Raw genomic sequence first — 19,429 nt, forward strand, 5'->3', positions numbered from 1 at the left:
CTCATACACAGTCAGCTCTGGGCCTGGGAGGGGTAGAGGGGGCCTTCCCGTCTTGGTTTTATTTTCTGTGTTCTAGTTAAGGGCTGGATGAGGGAAAGTGCTCAAGTTATTTATCACCTTAATCCAGAGGACTACTCTAGCTCCTTGGAGGCAAAGTATGTGTAAATACATTTAATATAACAATAGTATTATAATAGTAATTACATATATAAAGTCTACAGTTCCCCTGTCACACCCTCCTATTATTGTTTGCATAGCTCCATTTCCTGTGGCATCTCAGAATGGAGTCACCAGGAACTCCAGTTGACCTGGCAGAGATGATTCTTCTCAGGGAAAGTCAGGGGGTGAGAAAAGAGGAGAACACGGGCTGCCAGGGAGGGCTGGCATGGGAGTGATGTCCTGGATTCAGTGGCCCAGGATGGGAAAGCACCAGAAGAGGGGTAACTTCCCCACCTCCAGGGTATGAAGGCAAGCAATGTGGCTGCTCTGGCTCCTGCAGGAGAAGGCACCAAGCTAGGGAGACTAGAGAGAGTGGTGGCAGGGTAATGCTCTGGTCCTTAGACCTCCTCTGTGTCCAGGAAGCAGAGGGAAGAAATTCAGTGATCACCCAGTGCTCCATTATGCCCCACTGCCATCCCAGCCCAAAGTGTGCTGAGAGGAGAAGCTGCAGGCAAGTTCTGGATCTTCTCTAGAAGCCAGGAGAGAAGAGGGAGATGAGTTGGGAGAGGGAAGAAGCTGACTCCCACGTAGCCGGGGAGAGGAAGAAAGGTACATGCAAGAGGGAAGGAGTGTTGGCTGTGGTAGAAATTAGGGATGCTGACTCACCCAGGTCACAGAGGCGTGGTGGGGTCACTCAGGGCTCGAGCATGACTCTGGGGGGAGAGAAACTACAGTTAATTTAGGGACATATTTCCTGTTTCTCTTTTTTCCTCCCTCCATCCCTCCCCCAAGCCTGTCAATTTACTCTCTTTCCTCCCCAGAGTCCTTGAATTTTGCTGTTTACTTTTTTTTTTTCAGAGACAGGGGATCGCTGTCACCCACACTGGAGTGTGGGTGGCACAAACAGCTCACTGAAGTCTCAGCTTCTGGATCAAGAGATCCTCCTGCTTCAGCCTCCCAAGTAGCTGGGACTATAGGTGTGCACCCCTCAAAAGTCCAGCTAATTAAAAAAATTATTATTATTATTATAATTTTTTAGAGACGGGATCTCACTACATTGCCCAGGCTGGTCTTGAACTCCTAGGCTCAAGTGATCCTCCCGCCTCAACCTCTGAAAGTCTGACATTACAGGTATGAGCAACCTCACCTGGCATGAGTTTTGCTATTTTAACCCAAGTCCAAGCCAGGCCATTGGCATTCTCCCCTTTCCATCCACTCCAGCACTATACTCCTTGTTCAAGATTCCTCTTAACCTATGACCTTGGTGCCTCTTAGCCAGGTCCCGGGAAGAGGAAAAAGGTAGACAAGATAACAAATCCAGTCTGTAGCCTCAGCTGGGAGCACAAGTTCACTTCCCCCTGCCCCCCTCCCCGCCCTGGGATTGAATGATCAGAAAAGCCCACCCAGAAAGCCACCAAAGAGATCACCCCATTCCCAGCCTCACTGTAGGAACTTACCTGCCGGGATAGCCCTAAGATCCCTCCACTGGCCAGGGTGGGAGTGCTGCTCCCAGGGTGGGGGGGTTGCAGGCTGGGGCTGTTTCTTGGTCCTGGGGATACATCTCCAGAAGAGTCAAGTGTTTCTGGGGCTGAAGGGGAAGCTAGGGTGAGAGCAGAGTATAGAATCCCTCCAGATTACCTTAAGCAATCAAGCTGCTCCATCAAGGAAGAAAAAGCTCCATAGCAACAGGAAGCTGTGAGTCACCATAGCGATCCAGTTGCAAGGGAACCCCCTACCAAGAGGCAGGAAATTGTCAGCAGCATCATTAGAGCAACCAGGGAAGAAGCGACAGGAAACTATAAGGATTGCCGTGGTGAACCAGGAGGGTACAACAGGAAGCTGAGGCAGTTTCCATAGAAACCCAAGGAGAGCTAGAGAGAGAGGTACAGAGGAAGTGCTTCTTAGCAACAGGCTGTTGTAAGCATCACCCTAGCAACCAGAAGGCTCTTTTAGCAGTGGGGAAGCTGTACATAGTTGTCATGGCAACTGGGCTACTTGGCTAGAGAAAGGAATTGCTCAGCAGCAAGCAGCCTGAACATCACCACCATGACCGAGCTGTTGGGAGCCACCCCTTGAGAGGTGCCTCACCCAGGGAAATTTGCTTGACGTCCAGATCCCAGGCCTCCTCCTCGACGCGGGCAGGCAGGGAGCAGGCTCCCGGCGAAAGGCCGGGAAGGGAGGGGCCGGCATGCTCAAAGGATGACACGGCCACGGAGGCCCGAGTGCGGGCGGCTGCAGAGAGTGGGGAGTTGGGGGTGGGGTGCTGGTGTGGGAAACCCCACTTGGCTCCCTGGAATGACCCTCAGTCTCATAGAGGGCCTCCCAGTCAGTCCCACCGATTTGGGGACGAGATGCCCTTCCTGACTTTCCACCACACCTCCCCTTTGTATCCTCATTGTCAAGGTCTTCACTCCTGGGGGCCACCCCCCAGCACCCTGGCCCTCACCTCTTCCAGTGAGCAGGGCACTCAGCGTCCGCTCCCCAAGGGCTTTGATGTCCAGGAAGGGTTTATTCCCAATGCCCATGGAGACCATCTGCTGCACTCGGAGCTCTGGGGAACAGGGACACTTGTTACCAACGTCTTCCTGCCCCTCCCTCTAGCTCTAGCATGTCACAGTTGACTCTTTTTTCTTTTCTCCTTCCTAACCCTCATTCCTCCCTCTCATTCCTCTGGTGTGTCTTGTTACTCCTTCTGTTGACTACCACGACATGGATGGCGATGATGGTATGACTTCCTCTCAGATATCTGGCTCTTCTCCCAAGTATGTTGCATCTTGCCCATTTGGCATCTAGCCACCTGATTTCTACTCTGCATCTTGGGTGTTAAGAGCAAACAAAAACTCACATTTTTACATACCTTTACAGTTTACAAGGTGCTTCCATATAGCTCACCTTACTTAATCATTCCTGTTACACTATTTCATTTTCAGATGAGTGGAATGAAGTTCAGAAAATTAAAACCAAGGTGAAACCCAGCAAAAAAACAAAAACTAAAAACAAAACTAACAAACAAAAAACTAGTCCAGGTCACACAGCAAGTAGCAGCAGTTCTTAAATCCAAGTGAGCAGTTTCTCGCCTTCTTTTCCAAGCCATTTGCTTTGTTATTATTATTAATATTATTTTTATGTTATTATTATTATGATTTTCTGTCACCCAGGCTGGAGGACAATGGTGAGATCTCGGCTTACTGCAACGTCCGCCTCCCAGGTTCAAGCGATTCTCCTGCCTCAGCCTCTGGAGTAGCTGAGATTACAGGGGCCCGCCACTATGCCAGGCTAATTTTTGTGTTTTTAGTAGAGATGGGGTTTCTCCATGTTGATCAGGCTGGTCTCGAACTCACAACCTCAGGTGATCCGCCTATCTCGGCCTCCCAAAGTGCTGGGATTACAGGCATGAGCCACCACTCCCAGCCAAAAATTAAAAAAAAAAAAATTCTTTAAAGACAGGGTCTTGCTCTGTCACCCAGGCCATGCCTCCTGTGCACACTGCTGCCGAAACCACAACCTGAAGCAGAGTCTGCTGTTTCATCCAGGCTCAAGTACAGTGGCACCATCACAGCCCACTGTAGCCTTGAACATTTGGACTCAAGTGATCCTCCTACCTTACCTCTCAAATAGCTAGGAGTATAGGCACACACCACCATGCCCAGTTGATTTTAAAATTTTTTGTAGAAATGGGGTCTCACTATGTGCACAGGCTGTTCTTGAACTCCTGGCCTCAAGCAATCCTCCCACCTTGGCCTCCCAAAATGTGCTGGGATTACAGGCCTAAGCCACTGCTGCACCCAGCCCCTACTTGCTCTTGCTTTCCTGAAATTTGCCAGCTTTCTCTTTCTTTTTGGTGTATCTTAGGCTCATTTCTACCTCAGTAATCTCTCTCAAGCCAGATCTTGAATCTTATTGTAAACCATTTTTTCTTCACCCTATTCACTGTTTTCCCAAGCAGTCTGCACACTCTCCAGAAAACTTCCTGCTATAACCCTGACTCCGAGCACCCTCTCCCTCAGCTCTCCAGTACCCTTGTTGTGGGCTGCCTGTCTCCACAGCAGCTGGGCAATAGAACTTGTCCACTTGAGTTTGATCTCCGGTGAGGTTGCCTGCAGAGTGTATGCCTCTCGTGCACGCCGCCGCCGAAACCACAACTCAAAGCAGAGTCCGCTGTCCCCGATGTTTTCTGTCAGCCCCATGTCAGCAGTCTGAGGATGAGCAGAGGGCAGCGGGTGAGGACAGAGCGAGTCTTGGCTAGGTGGCCCCACAAGGCAAGCACTGGGCTTCGCCTGGCATCTAATAGATGTGCAGTAAACGTTTGCTCAACCCCTATAATGTGCTGAGGGCTCTACATTTAGTCTTTGTAACAACCATAATTTACGGAAGGGAAACGAGACCCAGAAACATGAAGCAACTTGCACAAAGTCTTCTCACAGCTTATTAAAGTCGGAATGGGACCCAGCGTCTATGTTATTCCAAAGCCAGGCCTTTCCTTCTATGCGATACTCCCTGCTGAAGAGCTGGAACTAGTGCGAAGGGTACAAAGTCTAGAAACCTTAGAATCCATCCCACACTGCCTGATCCCGGACGACACGTTGCTATAAATGTTTATCTGGATATCAAGGCTGTTTCCCTAAAGCAAGGCTTCCCTCTTCTTGGATTCTTTAGTCAAAGTATAGTGTGCTTTCTCCTCATGCCCTAGCAACCATCCCTAATTCCAAAAGCATGTGTATCCTTAGTGGGAAAGTTCCTCTTCCAATCTGGTTTGGAATGTCTCCTAAGTCTCCTTCATGAATGATAAGGAAAACCTCATGAGGTAGACCAATGACAGGGACTTCTAACATCCCCTGACACCCTAACTCAACGGTCAATTACAAGCCAAAGCCTATTCTAGATGATGCAGATTCTAAACCTGTGTTGGGGTTGAATTTCCAGAACATCCTGAGTTCTCAAGAAGAGAATGATTTCCTGTCACCTCCACCACCCACTCCAGGAATTGTACCTTAAAGGCCTGCTTGTAAACAAACATCTCTGACCCCCCTTCAGGGCCCTTGAGCTTGCTGAACAGGAGGAGATGCTCAAAGAGAAAGACATGGCGAAGGCACTTTTTTCGGCCACAGATGATAGTGAAGGGGTCCCGATGCAAGAGCTGTCCCTGCTCCTTCAGATCTATCTGGAGAAAGGAAAAGGAAAAGTGGTTGGCCCAGGGGTCCTTTGTTTGTATTTCACATGGAGCAAAAATAGATTTATAGGGCAAGAGGCCTAATGCATTGGTTCGCAGGCAGAGTCAGGAAGCCAGGGAAGCCCTCAGCCTACAGTCCATCCACTGGTCGCCATGCACAGCACACCTGGCCGAGCAGCACAGCCCTGTCTCTGAAGATGGGAAGGTGCATTGCACAGCAGGGTTTACAACCTCCTGTGGGGAAGCCTTTGCAAGCTGGGGATCCAGGAAGAGAATCAGCAAAGAACTGAAAGGGAAATAGGGCCTATTCCAGAGGAGTATACAGGATTCCAACATGTTCTGGAACCTCAGGGCTGGAAAAAGACTAGGTAGAGGAGAATAAGGTATGTGTTGGGTGTTGAGATGCAGGAGAAAGTATAGCGTAGATGGGGAAAGATAACAATTAGGAAAGGAACGGGAGAGTACAAGGTGGATGTAGGAACATGGGGTATTGGGAGGACATAGCATCTTTATTTATGAATGAGAAAAACGAGGCCCAGTGAAGTTCAGTGACTCAATCAAGGCCACCCAGCTGGTTAGAAATTAGAGCCTGGGCCCTCTGACCTGGTGCCTGGTTCTCCTGTCACCAACCTACATGGCTTCTGAAGCCAGGGCTGGGCAGTTTGAGCGGGAGTGACTGGAGCCAGGGCCTCACCTCACAGCCACGCACCGCCTCCACGGCCAGCAGGTCTCTGCCACGGGCCTCTTGTTCCCGGAGCAGCTGCACAGCAGCCCCAAGGGCCTGGCGCTCAGAACTCAGCTCAGGCCCAGCTTCTCTCAGGAGCTCCTCCAGGAGCCGCCCATACCGAGCCAGCTGTTCCAGGGGCTGCTGCAGGGCTCGGGGCAGGTAAGGGCCAGCCTCCATGGATCCCTAGGTTGAGGACACAGACGGGTATGAGGGGAGGGCTGGAGCCTCTGGGGGCCAAGCTCAGGGGTTGGGGGGTGGATGGGTGATACGCTAGGCTTTTGGGTATATATGAAGCCCAGATGCTCCCTAAAGTAAGGCAAAAACCCTTTTCCCTGGAAAGAAAGCAGGTGCAGGCCTGTAGGCCAGCAAACATCATCTATATCTTGAAGGGAAATGGAAGAAGAATTAAAATAGTAATCATCTGTACTCTCTAGCTTTGAACTTTTAAAGTCACTTGTATATCTTTTGATGTGAGCTTTTCTGATACTCAGAGCCTCCCTGTGAGCTGACTATAGTGACTAATGCCCCCATTTACCAGATGTGGAAATAGAGGCCCAGAGGAATCAGGAGTCCTGCCTAGTCCCTCAGGTAGGTGGGATAGGAACCCAGCCTCACCAGTCCACTGCTTGCCCCACGCTTGGTAATTCTAGGAGATGATTGGTAGGTGATGTTCCTGGGCACGTCCAGGAAAGCTTTTTTTTTTTCTCTGAAGGATTTTGTTGGGTGGGTTTTTAGGTCTTCCTGGCCCTCCTCTTTTCTTCTGAAGGTTGGAGAAAGGGTTACCTTGGTGGAGGGGCTGAGCGCAGCCAGACCATTCTCCAGTTTGTGCTGGTGCTTCACGTACTGGGCGTAAAGGCTGAACTGGTCCCCCTGCGCCAGTAAAGAACAGACAATGCGTCCCTGGTTAGGCCCCTGCAGACAAAGCTCTCCCTTCCCCCTCTCCATCCTCTCTGTATCCCAAAGGAGGGATGAGTCACCAGGGAGTACTCAGCCTGCCAGGGAGTGAAGGGCTCCCTGTGGAGAGAGTATAGTCCCAGCAGCCCTTGAGAGGAGGGACACAGAGCTGGTAGAGGCAGAGGTGCCCACAAAACAGGGCTGGGCCCCAGAGTCGTGAGGGCAGTGGGTACTGAGAAGGAGGGACAGATGGATGAGGCTGGAGCAGAGATGGCACAGCACTTGGAAGAAGTTGAGGAGATCACTCACGTGGCGAAGGAAGCAGGCCCCAATGCGCAGGGGGTGGGTGGCGCAGCCCTGAAGCTCCCGCAGAAAATGTGTCCGGTGGAAGCTGCGAAGCCTTTCCCGGGCACTCAGGGTGGCAGCCCAGGTGCCTCGAAGTTCAGGAGTCAGCTCAGGCCCAGGGAGTGGTACTGGCTCACTTAAGGTGGCCACGTAATCTTGTTCACAGGCAATCAGCTCAGACACCAGACGCTGCTGGGCACTGCAGGCACAAGAGGAGTGGCAGAGGAGGTGTCATCTGGGGCATGGGAGGGGCCACTACCCTCGACAATGTCATCTTCTTTTCCTACTGGGCAGTTGAGTCTGCCTCTTGGGCACCAGTTGGGCTGGGATCTCACCTGATGCTTCGCTTGCGCTCCATCCGGGGGGTGCCTACTCCCCAGGGTCCGTCTGGCCCCCCGGCCCGGCCCAACAGCACATGTTCCCGAGGTGAGCACGTCCTGTCTACCACCTCAGTGCTGGTGACCTCCAGGCCTCGGATCAGCACAGCCCGTGGGGGCCTGCCCTCTGCTTCTGGAGCCAGCTCAGGGCCCTCCTCCTCATAGTCCTCTCCACATGGGGCCAGGGAGCAATGGGATGGGGCTGCCCGTGGCCCAGGACTGCTGGGGAGCAGCAAGGAGCTGAGGCTGGGTGAGGGGCTGTGGGGGCCCCACTGGGCCCCTGCGCTGCTGGCACTGTCTGCTCGCCATCGCCGGTACCCCTGCGGGCTCGCCTCCTCTCCCAGGTGTTGCTGAATCCTCCTCTCCAGCTCTTGGCAGCGTGCCCGGCAGCGGCCCCATTCTCGAAGGGCTGCTGGGCTGCCCAGGTCCAGGGCCAGGGCCCGCATCTCCTGGAAGGTGCCAGCACTGGGCTCTGGGGCCCGCCGCAGGGCCAATGCAGCCAGCACGGCCTCCCGACCCGGCCCAGCTCCTGCCAGCCGAGCAAAACCCTCATCCACCCATTCGTGTGCCTACAAAGTCAAAGGGGTTGGGGATGGGAGAGAAAGGGTAAGGTCTGTGCTGCTCCCAAAGGATTCCCAAGAAGAGCCCGTGTCCTCTTGCCTGTGGCTTCCCTGTGCCCATCGCCCTCCCTGTTTTCTCACTGTTCCAACATCACTGCCTAACCATGTCACTCGGAGTTGGTATGGAGATGGAGGAGCCTATATAAAAGAATAGCCAGTACTTATACGAAGTATATGAGTGGCAGGCTCTGTGCTAAGTGCTTTTATATATTGCCTCATGTAATCCCCACAGCAGTCCTGTGGGCCAGATCTATGGATGCACAGTCAGGTTTAGTATCTTGTCCCAGGTCATTCAGCAAGGAGGTGGCAGAGCTAAGAGTCAAAACCAAGGAGATGGGCTCCTCAGCCTCTGCTTTTCACAGCTTGATTAGCCTCTCCAGGCAGAGGGGAAGTAGATAAATGGAAATGGTGGGCACAGAAGGAAAAGACTCTGCATGCACCTGCTGGAAGAAGCGCTGTAGCCGCAGGGCCCGGTGGAGGCCACTCTCAACCTGCTCCAGCCTCTGTTCAAAGATATCCAGCACCTTCTGGGAGGTGGCATTCTCCTCCAGAGCCAGGGCCTCCCGTGCCTGGGCCAGGCGCTCCTGGAGAAGGGAGGCTGTGCTCATACCTGGTCCTCACTCCCAGGTAGTCTCCGCCTGCCTCTTCTCACCTGCCCTCCTGCCCTTTCTCACCTGGACCTCAGCGCTGAAGGCCCGGAATCGAAGCTCTGTCTCCTGCAGGGCAGACAGGGTATCCCCGGGCATGGTAAAGCTCGCCAGCTGCTCCTCCCCTGGGCCCGAGAGCCACTGCAATACCTGAGGCAGATGGGGTGGGAGGGCATGCGGCCATGGAGTGGAAAGGCAAGGAAGGGCTGAGATCCAGAGTCGTCCCCACCACCCCAATCTGTAGAACCTTGAGCAAACTATTGCATCTCATCTGCAACATGTGACAACAGTGAATAGTAATAGCTTCCACAAGGGTCAACTGAGAAACCGAGTAAGAAATCTTTAGTAACGTGCCAGATGAGAGGGAAGCTGGGCTGATGGGAAGTACTGAGGGAGGCGAGTCAAAGTTTCAGGGCTATGCCTGAGGGTGAAGTACATCAAACTGGAGTGAACCAAAGGGAGGATGAGGGTCCTATGGATGACTGAGGCCCTTCACTAAGCCTTGGCAACTGGTGGGCAAGGGTCCCAGGGACCAGGCCTGGAGGAACAGCACAGAAGCGGTGTGTGTGTGGAGGGGTGTGTTTGTGTGTGTGTGTGTCTGGCTTTAGTTGCCTATTATGGGCCATAAGAACTCTGATGCTGGTTCTGAGATGTTTGACCAAAAAGGGATGGTAATGTTTTCCTCTGAAGAAAGGCTGGAAGCTGGGGGTGGGACAGCCTGAGGATGAGAAGTCTGAGACTGTTTGTAATAGCCAGTGCCAATAATAACAACCACTTTTATAGTCCTTTGCTAAACTCATCTGATCTTTCTAACCACCTTGTCAGCAAATTGTTATCATCCCCATTCTACAGATGAGGACTTGGGAACTCAGAGAGGCTTCATGACTTGTCCAACATCTTACATAGGGCAGAACTAGAACTCAAGCTGAGCACTTTAGACTCCAAATCTCATTTTTAAACAGTTGGGGAAACAGCTAATAAGCAAGTAAGCAAATGGGAGGAGATGCAACCCACCTCTAGGATATTGGCTTAGAGGAATCCAATATGAAGGAATCCTAGGAAACAGAAAGTCTTGGCCCCGGCTTTAGCACTGGCCCTGAGATGACCTTTCCCCTGATGCCCACATGCAAGTCCATGAAGTGTTCACTCACCATGCTCGGGGATAAGAAGGAACAATCAGATTTCAAAGCCCCCTCTACCCCACATGGTAGGGTGAGAGCAAATCTGTATGAGGCTCTTAACCTCAGGAGAGAAGAATCAAGGTTCAAAGAAGCCAGCCTTATTCCTGAATCTTCCCCACAAAGAGGCCTGTATTTGCTCTCTCCTTCCAAGGCGGAGGGAGGTGGGACATTTCCAGCCTCACGTCTGAGGGATGATATTGCATAAGGAGTTAAGGGTGCCTGTGTGGCAGTGTAACTAATGACCTGGTATCAATAGACATTTATTATTTTTCAGCCAAGGAGGTAGGCACTCCAGAGTCAATCAGCTCTTTTCAGAATCCCCTACGGCACCTGAGCATCTCTCACAATCTCTCAGCATCTTCAATCAAGCATGATATACAGAGGGGACGGGGAGCTCTGGCTTCTTTTCTTTACTGGTGCTACGATACTCCCACCCTCTTGCTGAATCTCACACTTTCCATGACCAAGCTCCAACAGAGGTGAGGAGAGAGGGAGGGACATTCAACCAAGCCAGGACAGGAGAACATCATCAACTATAAACACCAGCGGGAAAGGTGCTGGGGGCCATGCTCCCAGGCTGAGTAAGAGGGACGTGGGGGTTCTGGCTCACCTGCTGGAGTCGCCGCAGGCACTGCCGCTGCTCTTGCTGCTGCACGTGCAGGTTGGAGAGGCGTACGAGCTGGTGAATGGCCTCGTCGACTTCCTGATACAGCGCGGCTGGGCCTTGGCCCTCCAGCCTGGGGAAGGAGCGGGGAAGAATGACTCACTGCCCTTGTTGGGCCCCTCCATTCTGCCCTCCCAACCCTCCAAGGGATGCAAACATGAGAGGTTGCATAGCGGCATGGATCAAAAGCACGGGCTGGACCCCACTGCTTCGGTTTGAATCCTGACTCTTTACTGACTGATGCTGGCCAAGACAGTTAACACTTCTGATCCTCCAAATCCTCATTTGTAATGGTAAATGGCACAGAAGGATGTTGTGAGGGTTATGAGATAGCAAGTGTAAAAGCATGGTATCTTGCCCAGATACATGCACAGTAAGAATGGTCTGGCAGCTAAGGTTTGTTGGCAGTCGTTGGCTGTGTCTCCACCTCCCACTTCCACCTGCCTCCACACACCCATCCCTCATACTTGCTGCTGTGAGTGGAGCGCAGCCTCATCAGGATGGCCCCCCCATCCCTCTGTAGTGCCGTCAGCCGGGGATCTGCCAGCACCTTCTGCAGGGGCTTGGGCATTCCCACTGCCTCCTGGGGATAGGGAGCAGTTGCCAGTTGGGGTTCCACCAGAGCGTATCTACCCCAGCCCCATCCCAATCCCATCCCCCGCTGTCCCATTTCATTTCATACCTCTCCCTCTGGCTCTGCTGCTCCCTCCAGCTCCTCAATGGCCTGCCGTACCGAGCCCAGCACACCTTGGCACAGGTGGCATAGCCTTACCACTTCCTGAAACCCACATGCAGGGACGGAGTTGAGGATCAGAGTTTAAGAAGGAACCTAAGCCCTAGGGTTGGGGTGAGGTAGCCCCAGAGACTTTTATGGAGGCAATGCTGAATTCAGTTCTTGAGTTTGTTGCTTACTATGGTGTATGATGCTGGGCAGGTCCAGAAACCTTCCTGAACTTCAGTTCCTCAACTGTAAAGTCAGGATAAACCAGGCTTCTGTGATTTTTAAGGAGATGATGCCAGCTCAGCAAGTAGTATGATCCTGGCACATTGTACAGCTTGGTAACTGTGACCTTCCTTTCCCTCTGTCTTCAGTGGGGCTTCACCCTGTCAAACCCCCTCTCTCTTGTCTACCCCCACCTATTCATGTCTACTTCCCCTTTGACACTAATGGGGAAGCTTAGAGACCATCTACAGACCCCCTCTTTTGTATTCAGCTCAGATCATGTTTATTTCTCTCTTCTTGAATACTCACAGCACTTATATTCATAGAATCACATAAGTGCTGGAAGGACCTTTAGCAATTATACTATAATTGCTACACTTCGCTGATGAGGATCCTGAGGGCTGGATGTTGGTGCAAGGAGCAGGTACAGAAAGGGCACTATTTCTGCAAGTGAGGTAAAGTAATTTGGAACAAGAACCAGCCTTTTGACTCTCAGTGCTTTCCAGAAACCCAATGACACTATCTTGCACTCTACTTGTTTCATGTTTTATCTCCCACCAAAGCAAATGACTACTTAATGTCATATTAAGAATATATTTGGCTGGGTATAGTAGCTCACGCCTGTAATCTTAGCACTTTGGGAGGCTCAGGCGGGCAGATCACTTAAGTCCAGGTGTTTGAGATCAGCCTGGGCAACATAGTAAAACCCTGTCTCTTCAAAAAATACAAAAATTAGCTGGGTGTGGTGGCATGTGCCTGTAGCCCCAGCTACTCAGGAGGTTGATGTGGGAGGATTGCTTTAGCTCGGGGGGTCGAGGCTACACAATAACATGCACTCCAGCCTGGGCAACAGAGTGAGACTATCTAAAAAAAATAATAATAATTTGTTTAACATACTCCTCCCATCTCCCCAGTAGACCATGGCACAGTGCACATATTTTCCTCATGATTTGGAATCCATAAATACTTGTTGAATGGAATGGAATGGAAACCACTTTTTTGCAACCCCGTGGTATGTCCTTGATCTGGCATCTTTCCTAGAATGTCTTCAGCTGGGTCATTCATGGCTCCCAGCATGCTAGGTGGTAGAGGGGAAGCTTACCTGGTGTACCTCTACCCAGTGACTGGGAGAGGGGTCCCTGTGACCTCCTAATTCCCACTGCAGCTCCTCTGGCTTGGCCACTCTTTTCAGATCGTTCTCTGACAGCACCTCAGCATCCTGTAGAGGGTAAGGCAGGGGGTTTCTTCCTGGGCACCCAAGGACTCAGAAACCAGCCTGGGGCTCCAGCCAGCCTTTTCTCCTCTCTCCACTACTGATGGGAAACTAGGTGGGAATGAAGGGCTCAAACCTGAAATCCACAGAGTTCAGTTGGAGGGTCATCATGAGTGAGAATCAGCAGTCGCTGAATGAGGGGAGGATCTCCTGAGTCCTAAGGGCAGAGAAGAAAAACCCTAAACTGGGCAACTGGGTGTCCTGGACTGGCCACTAGTGAAGAGTTAGGATCTAGGGGAACTGCCTGTTCAAAGTGTGGTTACCTGAAGTTGGCTCAAGACAGGAAGGAGTGCTGGAGGCAGTGGAGGTGCCTGGCGAAGGTCCAGCAGGATGGACAGCCCCAGTATCTGTAGATCAGGCCTGTGGGGGCAGGAAGAGCCAAGGACGCTGCTGTGTGTGTGTTTTGGGGAATAGCAGATAAGGCAAGGCAGATATACAGGGTCTGTTTTCAGTTAATAGTCCTCAGGAGAAATTAGTAGCTGGTACATTTGGGAAGAAATGGGCAAAGGGCCAAATTCTGGGATGTGTGTACAAGAAGAAGTGACCTAGCAGTTGGGAGTCTATATTCATATGGCTACTAGGTCAAGGGATTAAGGTCTGGAAAGTTAGGAATTCTGTTCCGGAATGGTATGAATTCAATGTCAGTCTGTAGTATGGTGCCTAACAGGAACTCAGTGCTCAATAAATATTTGTTGAATAAGTGAACCAATGTCCTGATGATCCAGGTAGTAGTGGAGGAGAGTGAAAGTCAACAGTGTTGCTATTGAGGATCAATGAAGATATGAAGCTGGAGGCTGGGATCAGTAAGGCCAGAGGGCAATGACTTGAAATCTGAAGGTTGAAGAAGCAGGTGTCCTTAGCAGTCAGAAGGACAGTGTCCTGAGAAGGAGGTGAGGGGCCTTATGAATCAGGAGGTTAGTGTCCAGGGTGCCAGGACTGGGCCTCGGTTACCTGAGCAATGAGTGGAGGTAATGAAGAGTAGTGCTCAGCGTGTCTCGGGAGGGTGGGGGCTCCTCAGGAGGGCACCGTGGGGTAATGGTCAGCAGAGCTCGCCCACTCTGGTCCACCCCTCCTGAAGACACAAAATGGCCAGGCTGTCCTGGCTGGGAGCAGTCCACGCCTACCTCCCTTCCGCCCTGCCTCCCCCAGCCCCCAAGCCCACCCAATTGCTTCTCTTTCCCCAATCCTTTTTCCCTTCACCCACTGATGCCCACTGACCGGTCAGGATGAGGAATCCAGATGCCATCAAGTCCCAAGCTACATCAGCATCATCAGAGATGGAGACTGGAAGGCCCTCTTCCGGAGTGCTGTCCCCTTTTCCTCCCTGCGCGGTCTCCAGCGGAGATGTTGGAGGGTCAGACAGGAGGCCTTTGGGGTCTGTGTGTCCTGCACAGACTCAGACAGAAAAATGGGACGGAAGTTAAGATGGTTCTGGTTGTTCTGCTCCCAGCCTAACCCTGCTCCTCCTCCTGCTCCCTCCTCTAGGCCTGACCTGCTTTGGCCCTTGCCCCATGGGACTCAGTGTCATCTCACCTGCCATACACAGCAGACCTGGCCCCTGCTGCTCTCTCTCTCTGGCCTCCTCTTCTGTTGGCCCACAGGCTTCTGGGGGCTGAGGCTCTTTTTTATCTGCTGGTTTGAGCTCCTCTTTTGACTCAGATTCTGGCTTCCCTGCACCTTCATATTCCTCCTTAACCAGGCTGCATTCTGGAAGCTTGTGCTCACTTGGTGAGGGCACATTGCCAAGGGCTTCTTGGTGGCTGGCCTCTTCCTTGTCCCCAGAGCTCAGTGGGGCACTGTCCCCTCCTCGGCTTAGAGCCCCTCTGCCTGCAGCTCGCTTCTTTCTTCTGTTTCCTTTGCCTGTTCTCCGAGGGGTACCAGGTGGTCCTTCAGTCCCTTGGCCTCCTCCTCCTCCTCCTCTAAGCTCCCCTGGCCTCAGGGGGCAAGATTTAGAAGCTTCTCCCAAGGCCTCTGCTGGGGCCTCAGACACCTCCAAGACTACTGCCTCTGGGACAGCCTCAGCTCCTTGGGGAGACCCAGGGGAGGCTCCGGTGCTGCTCCCCTCGCCAGGTGGGCGTGCTCCATCCTGGTCCCGAGGTCCCAGGCCCTTCTGGTGCATCCACGCCCGGTGTCTCCGGTGGCGGCCTTTCCCTCCAGCACCCTTGCGAGTGGGTACCGTCCGGACTCTGGAGAGGCCCGGGGAGCCTTCAGCATCTGTTGGGCTTCCCCTCACGGGCAGCGTCACCTCTAACAGCTCCACGTACTCACCCTCAGGTCCTTCCACAGGGGCATTGTGCCCATCCCCAGGGCTCCGGGTGCCCAGCGCCTCCTCAGGAAGTGGAGGGCTGGGAAGCCCTGGAGGTCCAGAGGGCAGTTCTGGGGGCAGTGTACTTGGCTGATGTCCAACCATGAGGCCCTCTTTGTGCACAAATCGTGGGCAGATGAGCTCAGCCCAGGGCAGCCGCTGAATCCCAGAGGGTGCAGACAGTAGGCAGGTACTGAGGCGACCCGTTGGCCGGTCCTTGTTGATGCCTTGTAGCCACTCAGGTGTGAATAGGTAGGCACAGGCCTCACTGGGCACAGGAATCTCCTGTACCCGCCCACCCCCAGGGGCCAGACACTTGAGTGCTAGTCGTGGTGCTTGGGCGGCTGAGGGTACCACTTGCAGATAGAAGTCTCCCGGGCGCAGCAGCTGCCAGGGTAGGGCTGCTAGCTGCACCACTACCTGTTCATGCAGGCAGAGTGGCCACCCCTCATGGAAGAAGAGGAATCCACTGTATTGGGCCTGGGGAGAGAGGTGGGAGGCTGCACTCAGGCCTCTGCTGAAGAAACCAGCAGGAGAGGGCAGTTAGAATGGACCCACCCGAGGCAGGACTGGCCATTTGCCTGGAAAGTTATACTCTCAGGAGAGCAGGAGGAGAGATCTTGGGGTATTCATGTGGCAGAGAGGAAGGGATTGGGACTGATTGGTTTCCTGGTGGTAGGAAGCTTCTCTAGGACGCTAGTTCCATGTGTGGGAGGGCAAGAACTGAATCATTACCAAGACATGGTCAGCAGATGCCATTGTCTTGGAGAAATTAAAGACTCTTAAGAGTCTTTATATCTGTAGAAATGAAGGATCTCTGTTGAGTCATATACAGGGGAGCTAGTATCTTAAGAAATTCATGAGGGGAGAAAATGTCTGGAATTGGGTCCGGAGGGTTAGGGTCTTGGGGGTTAGTGTTTCTTAGGGGTCAATATTTGGGGAAGATGAATGTGTGTGTATGTGCATTAGTGTCTGAATGGTCAGTGCCTATAAAGGTTAAACTTCGTGGGAGGTCAGAGAATGAGGCTTAAATGACTCTGGGGAGATCAGTATTAGGGGAGGCTGTATCTCCAGGTTAGTGGGGGCATTAGTTAGCCTGGCTAGTCTCTAGAGTGTGGCAGTGGATCTTGGGGAAGGCAGAATAGTGATGCACAGCCACTCACACAGGCTTCCTGCTGGACTTTGGCAAGCAGGTGCTTGGCTGGTACCAGGAAGTCCAGCGTGTACCTCAGTGCATCTTCCCGATAAGTCCTCTCCACCACCTGGAACACCTGGCCCAACAGGGTGGGGGCTGTTGCCTCAAAGGGTGGATACAGGGCGGCGAGAGTGCTCTGCACACAGTCCTCCACTGGTTCAGGCTCCTGTAGAGATAGGACCAGGCTAGAGATCACCCAATCATGGCTCCTTGGGAGTTGCACTGGTCTAGGGGTGGCTGTGTTACCCAAGGTCCCCATTGTACAATGTGTGCAAAAAAGTGGGCCCTCAGGAAATGCTGGCTAATGAGCCCAGAATGGGAGTGGGGCTGGGTCAGAGTGCGCAAGCCTGGCAGGGCACTCAAAACTCAAGCTCTGAGACCTTGGCTTTGGAGATCGGGGAGAATTTGTTGTGAATGCCTCTGATCAGGGCTGTTCCGGGTGCTTGTGAGTTGGGGTGATGGCATAGATCTTTCCCAGGAGAGAAGAGACAGGCTTCTGGGCTAGCAGGGGACTGAGCTTATGGCTGAGAACTCTAGAGGATGTGAGGGAGATTTCCACACAGTCATCCTGCAAACCCCTTCTCATAAGACCCACCATCCAGAGCTCCCCATCTTAAGTGGAGGTGCCATCACCCACAATTATGTCCTAGAGATGACCATTTAGTGAAAAAGAGATGGTCATTTATATGCTAGAGATGGTCCTTTGGTGGGAAGAGGAGGATGCAAAGACTGTCTGTGATTGTCTTGGGTCTTTCTAGCATGCCTCTTCCCTCTCCCACAGTGGTTCTGAAGCAATCATCCATTCCTAGAGCATGTGGGATTGGGTTATAAAAACTGGGTGGGGGCAGTTGAAAGAGAAAAAAAGTCACAAAAGGAACGGAACGTGTGGGGAAGGGAGGAGGAGGCCTTGATGGCATGCTTTCGAGCTGGTCTTTTCTGATTCTAGTGGGACCTCTCTGCCAACCTCCACTAGGAGTCTCGAAAGACTCAGCCCTGCTTCATCCTCTAGACCCCCCTCCCTAAGTGAGTTAATGAGACATCTTTCTCCATCCCATAACCTAATCAACCATCCCTTGGGCTTTTCCTTTGCAAACTTCTCTTTCAAGACAGTCTTTGAAGTTCCTTTTACTGGATTTTTTTTTCTTTTTTGTTGTAAACGGGGAAGGGGATACTCAATGCAGCCTATACCTTGGTCTCTACCCGCCCTACCCCCATGTCTTGCCTCTGCCATAAGACAAAAGAGCTTATTTTTCTCTCAGCTCCTCCATCCAGAGTTGCCCGTTTGTCTCGACCGTCTGTGAAGTTAGGGCAACCACTGCAGAGACGGGACATTCAGTGCGTCAGCGCGCAGACCCCGCCCCAAGGTGTGTGGGCGAGCAGACAGACCCCCCAGTGTTCCCGGGACCAGGCGGAGGCAGTACGCGTGGGTGGAGGGAAGGTGGAGATGGGCGAGGGTGAGGCAGAGTAGGACAGTCTGCTCCAAGGCCTGGAGTGGGGAGCTAGGGCTTGAGCAGCAAGGCAGCTGCAACCCATTAGGGGCGGTGAGCTCATGGCTGAGCGAGAGTCTCAGCCACAGGAAACGGCAGCGGCAGGAGGGGAGGAGGGGTCTGGAGAGGGAGGCGGCGGGCGGGAGCACGGAGACCCAGCCTCCTGCCGGCGGGGACCAGAAAGGAGACCAGAGAGACTGAGTCAGCTGTCCCTGGCCCAGTTCCTCTTTCTTTTTCCTCCAGCCTCCCTGCCAGAGGGTGCCCTTCCCTCCGTACAGGGGCGGCCGCAGTAGTGCCCCTGCCCCTGCCCCTCCTCCTCTGCCTGCGGTGAGCTCCCCCTGGCAAGGCCTCTCCCCCTCCTCCACTCTGCAGCGAGCGCCCCCATGGCCATGCCCCCGCCCTCCTTGCAGTGGGTGCTCTCCCTGGCAGTGCCCACTCTCGCAGTGGTGCTTCAGACTATTCTGGAGTGAAAGTTCCCAGGGCAGTGTTCACTCCTGTTGGTGTGGGCTTCTCAGCGGTACCCTCCTGCTTCCAGCGCCCCAAGTTGCTGCTGCCAGGGTCGCCTACTTTCTACAGGGAGCTCTGGCTCGAGCTCCCTCTCCTCTGCAGCAGGAGTGCCCTGAGGCAGCCCTTTGGTTCCCTGCAGCAAGAGCTCTGGGGCACTTCCCTCCCCTGCAAACTCCAGGTCGGCTCTGGCAGTGTCACGCCCCCTAGTACTGTGAGCTCCCCCCAAGCACCCCCAACTACCCCGAGGCAGCCCTTTTTCTTTGCGGGAATTTCCCTCTTTGGCCATGCCCCTGGCCCCGGCCCAGCCACAGCTGTGGCCAGTCCCCCAGGGCCGGATGGGTGGGCCTGCCTCACCGGGTTGGGGACCGGGATGGAAAATGGTGGTTCCAGGCAGGTCAGTTCTCATGACCCGAGGGGCCGGGCCTCTTCCAGGGCCACTGCAGGACCAACCCGCAGGGGTCTCTCGCGGGTCAGGAGATGGGACCAGGAGGGGGAGGGAAGCTCCAGGAAAGGCACGGGTCAGGACAGAGAAGGGCGGGGAGGGGGGAGGTGTGCGGATTAGGGGAGAGACCCGAGGGAGTATGGGGGAGGAGGCGGAGGAGATGAGGAAGAAAGGGTGAGGGCAATACCCTGTGGGGACTGAGCTAAACAGTCGGGCAGACGGACCGACAGACAAATCGAAGAAGGGGGGATGGGAGGGAGGAGAGTCCCGGGAGCGCTGAGCAGTCCGAGGCAGGCTAGGGAGGCACCAGGCTGGGGACGGGGGGCCCGGAGCGGACTGCGCGAAGGCCGAGGGGACTCAGGGGCTGCGACGCTGGACTCACCATGGCTCGGCGCCGGGCCGCGTCCGACGCTCGGTCGGGCGGGCGGGCGGGCGGGGCCGGGCGCGCCACCGCCTCCCTCCCGCCGCTCGCGTCTCGCCGGGTCTGGCTAAG

The 19,429-nt window shown here is 53.6% G+C and overlaps 1 protein-coding gene across 4 annotated transcripts; it reads right to left on the reverse strand.

The window, feature by feature from the left end:
- Window positions 1–23: 23 nt before the first annotated feature.
- ARHGEF40 (Rho guanine nucleotide exchange factor 40) lies at window positions 24–19,338 on the reverse strand. Of its 4 annotated transcripts, none has more exons than XM_021674842.2 (24): window positions 19,319–19,338; window positions 16,469–16,666; window positions 14,534–15,785; window positions 14,219–14,386; window positions 13,952–14,072; window positions 13,264–13,360; window positions 13,077–13,157; window positions 12,830–12,946; window positions 11,467–11,562; window positions 11,252–11,367; window positions 10,731–10,857; window positions 8,967–9,089; window positions 8,733–8,876; window positions 7,631–8,241; window positions 7,260–7,494; window positions 6,840–6,926; window positions 6,024–6,239; window positions 5,150–5,320; window positions 4,178–4,355; window positions 2,606–2,710; window positions 2,248–2,391; window positions 1,617–1,747; window positions 826–872; window positions 24–688 (listed from the first exon to the last, which is right to left on the reverse strand). In XM_021674842.2, exons 1-23 carry the CDS (start codon window positions 19,319–19,321, stop codon window positions 831–833), a joined length of 4,563 nt encoding a protein of 1,520 aa, XP_021530517.2. In that variant the 5' UTR covers window positions 19,322–19,338; the 3' UTR covers window positions 24–688; window positions 826–830. The 4 variants fall into 4 exon arrangements, with proteins under 4 accessions (XP_021530517.2, XP_012321455.2, XP_012321469.2 ...); XM_012466032.2 differs by having other exon boundaries at window positions 14,219–14,395; XM_012466046.2 differs by lacking the exon at window positions 2,248–2,391 and having other exon boundaries at window positions 14,219–14,395.
- Window positions 19,339–19,429: the final 91 nt, after the last annotated feature.

This window comes from Aotus nancymaae, unplaced genomic scaffold (assembly GCF_030222135.1).
Source record: "Aotus nancymaae isolate 86718 unplaced genomic scaffold, 86718_ANA_hifiasm-v0.15.2.pri h1tg000011l, whole genome shotgun sequence".
Lineage (NCBI taxonomy): Eukaryota > Metazoa > Chordata > Mammalia > Primates > Aotidae > Aotus > Aotus nancymaae.